This window comes from Ciconia boyciana, chromosome 1 (assembly GCF_034638445.1).
Source record: "Ciconia boyciana chromosome 1, ASM3463844v1, whole genome shotgun sequence".
Taxonomy (NCBI): Eukaryota; Metazoa; Chordata; class Aves; order Ciconiiformes; family Ciconiidae; genus Ciconia; species Ciconia boyciana.
The window spans coordinates 171,634,799-171,643,159 of record NC_132934.1 but is presented as its reverse complement, the minus strand read 5'-3'; the positions used below and the strand labels follow the sequence as shown (position 1 = coordinate 171,643,159).

Sequence of the window (8,361 nt, the reverse complement as noted above, 5' to 3'; positions counted from 1 at the left end):
TCAGAACAGGAAATGATAGTTTGTTAATAAAGAAAGGTAAATCATTCTCTAGGCTTCCGGTGGGAAACTTGGCAGCTAAGGGATTTTGACCTCAGTGGAAGGTAACTGCCACAAATGACAAATCAAGCAACTTTCTTCTTACAAGTGAGGCAAATGTTTGACATAAGGCTGGACTGCATTCAGATCTATCATTCCCTGTGGCATATTCTTCTACTTTTAACAAATAATCCTGCAAGCTTTTTGCACTGACCGTATTAATTTTCTTTTTTTTCTCTCTCTCTCAGAATAAAGCTGTGCAAGCCTAACATTTTTTGTGAATGATTACTTATTTCCTATTTGAAGCACAAAAGCTCATCACTTATAGCATAGGTCAAGCTTTCAGTGCCTGTTAGTCCTAGTCCGGAATGAATCAATGCATTTTCCTATGTTCATTTTCCTTTTCTGTTGTAGGAACAGTATATGGGATATTTGTGCAAAGGAAGGAAGCAAAAATCCTGCATTATCTTCAGGTGAAGCAGTAAACAACAACAAAAAAATACACTTTAAAATTCTATTTTCATTTTCATATTAGACTCACTGTGACTATATCACAGTGAAGTTTGCAATTAGAAGTACCAGTTTTCCCAACTCAGAACAATAAATGGCAGGAAAAAATGACAAGTAGCCCAGTTTAATTTCAAACGTTAATATATTTTCTATTTTATAGTGAACATATGCATCGTTCACCCCTTATTTGCAGCAACTATGACGTCCTCATAAAAAGGGGTGACATTTGTAAGATACCTCTTAAAATAAATATTTCTTTTTATAAAATAATAAAACTTCAAATAAATATTCTTTACACTAAACAATATGTTGAAAAAATTAGAAAATAAAGGCTGAATTTTACTGTAACTGTACAATATACATGAAGTCCAAAGGGAAATCAGAGTCTTGTAATAGAAGGTTTCCGTAAGACAAAATACAATCTAAAAACATACTGATTGATTCACATTCTTCCGAATGTACAACATATTAGTATAATATTTTGTGACTGTGCCATGTCTTATGACACCACTTATTTTTCACAGTTGAAAATATTATTGTATATACAAAAATATAGCACATTATCTCTGGCAGAAAACAATGAAAAAAAGGAGTCATTTGCTAATTTACAAATTTTGCAAGTACTATTCACAAACAATAGAGTTGCCTAGGAGTGTCTGTGTTGCTTTAGCTTATGCAATATGTGGGTCACAATGTACTGCATCCCATTTTTTGTTTTCTGTATCCCACTAGCTGGATTCTAACAAGCGTATCAGTTAAGATGGCACACACAGAGAAAAGCATTTCACTGCAAACAGCAAAGTATATCCTCAACCCTTCTACTACAGTGCCAAGACCATAGCTGCTTAGTTGGTTGCATATGTACGTTAAAATACTCCTTGTTACTTTAGTATTTCTGACTAGTGATGCTATGTTGGCTTTTCAAAGTTCCTGGGGGGGACGCTGGGAACTTTGCAGCAAACGGTGTTGGAGTGTTTACAGCGGCACCCAGGCCGATTTACCCGGTCGTAACAGCCCTGGCACAACTTAAGGCAACCCTTGGCTGGTAGGTAACACCACAAGCAAGGCAGAAAGAGAGACACCACACCCATGGCGGACCATCTAGTGCAGCAATGCGACTGGCTGCAGGAACAGGGGTTGTCAGCACAGTTGTCCTCGTCATCGTTAGAGCAGTGATAGAAGAGGCCCTTCACGCAGCAAACGCAAGTCCCGTAATCGACCACGTTCTGGGCTGAGCAAAGACACTGCTTGTCACAGATCCAACACGATGGGAGGGTCCTCGGATAAGTGCACTCCTTACACTTACACTTTCCACAGTCCTCACACCTGTAGCTGTGTGCTCCCAAGTCTTCTTTGCTCAGCGGCTTCAGTTCACTTGACTTGAGCTCAGACTTGGGCTGCATTCGGACTATCCCGTCGGCAACTGGCCCCAAAGATGATCCTAGAAGTCTTTGCTCAGATGAATTACTGCTCGTACTTGTCCTTGTACTGCTCCGCGAACCTGTGCTGACTGTGCTGATGGATCGGGACAGAGGCGCTCGAGGAGAGGCGTGCGTTTGCGTGTGCTGAATCCGGCTAAAATGACGATGTTCGGGCAAGCCATGGGGCCTTTCATTTTTGGGTTGGGTTGCTAGCCGAGGAGCAGACTTGACCCCCGGCCGTGGAGCCACCGTAGGTCCCTCCGTGTACTCATTCGTGTTTCGGATGGCTCTGATCTGGTCCAGCGACAAGACGTGAACCTGCTGCGTCAAGACATCCCGCAGGTCGGGCTCCCCGTGCGGTCTCCCACTGTCACGCCGAGCCTGTAGCAAGGCCTGCGACCCGCTGCCGTGCTGAGCTCTCGTCTCCATCAGTGCCCGGAAGCGTGCTCACCCCGACAGGCTTAGAACACATCTGAAATCCTGGAGCAACAAAGAGAGGATTCACTATTGCAACACATCTCATGCTCTCTCCAGCAGTCTTTCAAGCCTGCAGGATCCCACAGCACACACACAATCAAGTAATGCATCAGCCATTAAAAAAGGAGTCACACCTGGGGCGGAGCGCAGGCACCGTTCAGCTGAAGGCACTTCCCTCAGCCTGTCCTGCCTACTCCTGCGGAGAGCTTAAAGGGATTCTGTTCTAGGTTCACGCATGTTAACTTGTGGCTCTAGAAAGTCTAGGTATTGCGCCTGCTAACTAAAGCTTCCCCAGGCCATCTTCTGGTTAGACCATGGCCTTTAAAGTGATTGGATTTCAGCCACTTGAAGTGGCTCTTCTTTTCACATCAGGCTACTGAAAAACTTATATTAAAAAAAAAAAAAAGCCTGCAAGTATTTAGCAAGTGTAATGTGACCTGCTGATGACAGACATATAATTCTCCAATTTTGTTTAAAACTGGATAATATTTTGGTAGGCTAGTTTCTTTACACATTAAACTTTACATGATGTAAATAGGAAATTTTAGTTTAATACCAATGGTCCCAAGAAAAACACCAAATAGCAATAAAATGTTTGAGGTTAGACATTAAATGAGTTAGTGCTACCAAAAACTTCAACAGCACAAGTAAAAATATCTCTCTCCAGTATTTTAGTGTGTGTCATACTTGTGTACACCACTGCGATTGTTATTTTAAGGCTCAATACTACAAAAGTAATGCTACCACAGTTTTATTTTTTTAAAACGTGTAAAAAATTCCATAGACTACGTTTCAAATTGTAAATATTACCAAGAGTGGCTTGTGGGACAGAGGCATGCATAACATAATCAAACAATGCCAGCATCCAAGAAGCCTACTTCATTGCGAATATTACTTTGAAGGATCATTAACTACAAAGTAGAAATGCAGACTTCAGAATTTAAATGGAAACCCGGCAAAAGACCCAGAAGATGAGAACTTGTAAATAACTAACTTCCACACTCTGATATGCAGAAGTTTCAAGTACTGCCCTCTAAATTAGTTAATATTTGTTTTGCCTTTATCATATCTTAAAGTGGTTCCAAAATCCAATTACCTATACAAAAATCCAGAACAATATTTTACAATTAAAACCCAAGCAGGAACCAAGCTTCTTACAAGGACCACACAACGTCTTCAATTATACCTAGAAAGAGCACCATAGTGTTACTCTGTATACATCAGTTACCAACAATACTATACCGCAGTATAATAAAATATAGCCAAACAGTTTAACAATGAATATCTCAAGACACTGACTTTATTCTAACAGTGGTGGAAAACATTTAACCTTTTAACTCCTGGCTCCCTCCCCTCAAGTGCTTTTTCTTTAAAAAAAAAAAAAAATCTGAATTTTAAGAGTGACCACCTATTTTAAATATTGTCAGATCCTGGTTTTGGACTCAGAGTGTATGTCATGGTGTCATGTCGTCGTTCCCCCCCCCCAAAAAAAAAAAAAAAGTATTGCAAACTTATCTTGAAGCATTGCTTATGTTTCCTTCAAATTAAAACCTTTGCCATATAAAAAGTTTCAACCAACAGCCTAAGTAGACATTTCCTCATCTGAAACTCTCTGGAGATAAAAAAGAACAGAAAACACAATACTTTCCCCATCCTTGAGAGGAACCAGCAGCCCCATCTGCCCTCCACGTCCAGACTTTAGCCACAATCAGCCAGCCGAGAAGACACGCCGAACCAAACCCTGCCTCTCCAGAAATGACAACCCAGTGCAAAAGCAAAGCTGACCCTGACCTGCAGGCGCTTAAGACGACACCGGCCTCGGTGGCAGAGCCCCCCTCACCTCAGACGCCAAGGTGGGAGCTGGAGGAGAAGCCTCCGCGCTCTGCCCCTGTCCCCTCTCCGGGCTCCATCCCGGCGCGCAGCGGGCGCGCAGCAGGTGGGAGGCGGCGGCCCCTCGCCCGCGGGAGCGCGGCCGCAGGCGCCGCCGGCAGCCCCGCAAGTGCAGACAACCTGGAGATAACCAGGAGACATCCTCTGGGCTGGGAGGTGGGAGGGGGCTGCTGCAGCCGCCTTATCAGGAAAGTCAAACCCATGTTTCCTTTTAACTCTTCCCCCCTGCCCTCCCCCGAGAGATGCTAAAGAAGCCTTCCCCTCCCGGGTAATGCAAGGCGCCCTGCAGACGCTTTTGAGACAACACCTCCGAGACAGTTGGGCAAAAGGCACATTACCCCCTCGCGCCTTGCCGTAAGCACCCATTCAGCTTCACAAAGCCAGCCGCTGGAAAAGCTCCTCTTATTTTACGCATATTCTGCAAATTGCCTGAACTTCAGTCCGCCCCCCTCCGCCCCAGCCCGAAGGGACCCAGAAGGCATTTTCAGAGGGACATCGGACCGAGCCGGGCGATCCTCCTTTTTCTCCCCTTGACAGATCCGCTAACAGGACAAGATGCAAACCTCCAGCGCATTTATTTGCAAACACACATTTGCCTGAAAATTCTTACGGGAAAGCACGTCTCTCCCTCCTCTGATCTAGCACTTCTCCCCTTTCCATCCACCAAGAGCAGAGAAGCAGCCTTTTTGTGTGTGCATGTGTGTGATAACACGATTCCCCACTTCCAAAAGCCAAAGTCCACTCTCGCAGAGCTCAAGTGCCATGATTGCTAACTTTTCCTAGCTGGGATTGGCAAAAGGGCGAGCAAGGGGGCCGGGTTTCGCGTTCGGCACATTTGGGGAAGTTTAAAACGCAAGGGGCTTCTTGCGTGCTGTGGAAAAACCCCGTGTCTCGCTGGCTTGGAGAAGGCGAGCCTAAGGGGGAGAAGTCCTCTGCCCGTCAATTTCTGTTTTGTGTCCGGAGCCTGTGCAAGGCACCCCCACCCCCATCCCCACCGCACACACACCAACCACCTCCTCTTCTTTCAAAGTGCTTTGAAACCCCCATTAAGGGCCGAGTGTGTGATCAGACTATGGATTAGGGCAAAAGGGACTTTACCATCGGGGTGGGGCAAACTGACACACAAATAGCTTGCTGAAAACACCAGCAGCTTTTTTTTTTGGGGGGGAGGGGGGTTGTTACATAGTAAACCCACCACAGGGAAAAAAAAAGTAAAAGCAAAAATTAAGGCTTTCCTTGCCCTCCACACATATCCTCGGCATAGAATAACCTGAGGAAGAACTTTCCTCGCCTTATGAATCGAATGAATTTCATCACACGAGGAATATATGTGTATACACACATATCTATTTATACCAGACGTGCACTCACTTCCGAATTGCACGGATCTCCCGACGCCACTACAGACGGGCGTAAATCACGCACTGAAAGGCGGGTTGCTCGCTCTCCCCCAAGACGGGGGTACAAACAGCCCCGGCGCTCGCCAACCCCGCAGCGCCCTCCCTTCTCCTCCCCCCGGGGCTTGTCGGAAACCCACGCGTGCCCGGAGAGGCAGGAGAGCGCAGGACCGCCCGTGCCCGGCTCCCCGCAGCAGGGAGAACACGCTGAACTCCCGTCCCCCCCCCGCCCCGCTCGCAGCCCCCGCAGGCATGCCTCCGCGCCCGCGCAGCCCTCCGCCCCCCGCGCAGCCTTCCGCGCCCCGCGCCCCGAGGCACCCCGGCGGGCCGCAAACGCGGCGCAGCCCGCAAACACCAGCGGAGCTTCTTCCCCCCCCGCCCCGGAGAGAAACCGCTCCGAAATCCCACCTCCGGCTCCTCTCTGGGAAAGGAAGGAGTGGGGAAGGGGGGAGAGGGAGAACCTGTACGAATGGAAAAGGGATCGGCCTCAAACATTTCCACGAGTTTTCTTGGAGCAACCGGGGGGGGGGGGTTTACTGAAAAGCTTGTTTTGCAAAGAAGGAAAAGGCTCTCACCGTGATCGCGGCGCTGCACCAAACCCCTCTCTCTCTTGTATTTTCTTCTTCCTGCGGTTTGCAAATAAATCCAGCCCTAAAGCAAAAAAAAATTCTTTTCCAAACTCTGCTTTAGTCCAACTTGCAAATTAGAGTAAGAATGATCACCATGTAAAAAAGTCCAGAGCAAAGTTACGTCCCTCTCCCCAGATCGATTATAAATACGTGTGTGCGCGTATATACTATAATAATAATAAAAACACCTCTCCGGATCGGGGTGGGTTTTCTCTGCTCCTAAAAAGAAATCACTCAGTCTCTCACACACACACTTTCCTTTTTTTCCTCAATGAACAGGAGGCCGAATCGCCAATACCAAGTCACTTTTTTTGTTGTTGTTGCAAATGATCAAGAGGAAGGGGAAAGCCAAAGAAAACAAAATAAAGTGGATCTAAAATAAAATCCCAAAGCTTTCTTCCACTGAGCTCCTCCAAAAAAGCAGCTTGTGCAATGTAGCCGTTCTGCTGAGAAGCTGCTTGCTGCAAGCTCCTCTCCCCTCTCTCCCTCTAGCTTTCTCGCTCCCTCTGCGAGCGTGTGTGTGTTGCAGGCAGCTCTGTGGTTTGCAATCGGGGGGGGTGTTTTGGGAGCGCAGCGGATTTGTGGTGGTGGTTGTTGTTGTGTGTTTGGAGGAGGTGGAGGAGGAGGAGGAGGAAGATTTGAGATCTGAGCTGTAGGGGCTCGGCGTTTTTCTGCTCGCTCGCTCTCTCCCTCTCTCTCTTTTTCTTTCCGGAGGAGGTAGGGTGATCTCTCTGCAAAAGCAGCAGTAAATGGCGTCATGTGGATCTGAGGAGGAACAGAGCAGTTGTTGTCCCAGAGGATATATCGCATCCGGTCCCAGCTCATTGGCTCTGCGGGGCTACATTCACTGGCGCTCCCAGCGCCCTGCCAGCACTCCGAGCTGCGGGAGGCATTCAAAAGGGCAGCGCCGCCGCCGCGCCGGCCCCGGCCCCGGCCCCGGCCCCGGCCCCGGCCCCGGCCCTGGCCCTGCGCGGGGCGGCGGGGAGCCCCGCTCCCGGGGCCCCGCCGCAGCCTGTTTTCACAGGAGGCTCCTCCGTGCGCGGTCACACGGCGCTTGGGGTTGCTTTTGTGCTCGTGTATTTATTCAGAGGCAGGCAGCGATAGGTTTGCAGGGGAGCCGAGGGGAGCTCGCTTCTCCCGGGGAGGGAGGCACGCTCTCCCCGCCGCTGCGGGCTTTCGGGAGACCCATTTCCAGGTGCTTCCCCTCCCCCCCACCCCCCGTGTTTTTTTAACCGAGTGGAATAAAAGTTTACACTTTCTGCCCGCCTCCCCCCCCCCCCCCCCAGCAGTCGGTCCCCGGCCGCGCAGGCAGAAGGAAGGGTGATTACTTGGGGCATTGTCCCGCGGATTAACGCGACGAGGCGGTGCGGGGGCTCCCCCGGGGCCGGGCGTGAGCGCGGAGCGGGGCCCGCGGGGCGCGGAGCGGCGGGACAGGCCGCTGACAGCGCGCCGCGGTGCTTTCCGCGCCTCAGGCGGCTGCAGGGTGCACGGCGTGCCGGGCAGCAGCGGGGTCTCCTCGCCTGTGCGGAGGAGTGGGGTTTTTTAGGAAAAAAAAGAAAAAAAAAACCAACCCCCAAAACTTTGTTTTAATGAATTCCCATTCGTGTGGGGGACACGGTGTGCGAGCAGCTCACAAACGTGACTGTTTGTCTTCTGGGCGTTTCCTGAGACGGCCCCAGCTCGGTCCCTTTTGTACGAGCTGAAATCACCGACGGAGCCACTGTCGCTGGGCCCGGGCATCTTGCGCCTACACGTATCTTTCAGCGCGCAAAGCAGCGTATCCACGTAGGCATGCACCGAGCACGAATATATCCGTATCACGTGTGGCACTGCTTAAAATATACGCGATGTGTAAGGCAGTAATGCATTGCATTATTTACATGAACAATCCCCTGTGCAAAAACCCCACCAGCCCTTTTTACTACTTGAGGCAATTTTGCAGGCACTTCCTCTTCTACACCTGCTAGTCGCCGCTTTTTGAAAGGGGGTGGTCATTCTCAA

The 8,361-nt window shown here is 49.2% G+C and overlaps 1 protein-coding gene across 2 annotated transcripts; it reads right to left on the bottom strand.

The window, feature by feature from the left end:
* Positions 1-675: 675 nt before the first annotated feature.
* On the bottom strand, positions 676-7,138 carry SPRY2 (sprouty RTK signaling antagonist 2). Of its 2 annotated transcripts, XM_072849990.1 has the most exons (3): positions 6,549-7,138; positions 6,307-6,382; positions 676-2,447 (listed from the first exon to the last, which is right to left on the bottom strand). In XM_072849990.1, exon 3 carries the CDS (start codon positions 2,394-2,396, stop codon positions 1,455-1,457), a length of 942 nt encoding a protein of 313 aa, XP_072706091.1. In that variant the 5' UTR covers positions 2,397-2,447; positions 6,307-6,382; positions 6,549-7,138; the 3' UTR covers positions 676-1,454. The 2 variants fall into 2 exon arrangements, with proteins under 2 accessions (XP_072706091.1, XP_072706092.1); XM_072849991.1 differs by lacking the exons at positions 6,307-6,382; positions 6,549-7,138 and adding an exon at positions 6,140-6,169.
* Between the last annotated feature and the right edge of the window lie 1,223 nt (positions 7,139-8,361).

Bases quoted from the DNA above. Each gene is read 5' to 3' on its own strand.
- SPRY2 (XM_072849990.1), bottom strand. From the start codon at position 2,396: ATGGAGACGAGAGCTCAGCACGGCAGCGGGTCGCAGGCCTTGCTACAG.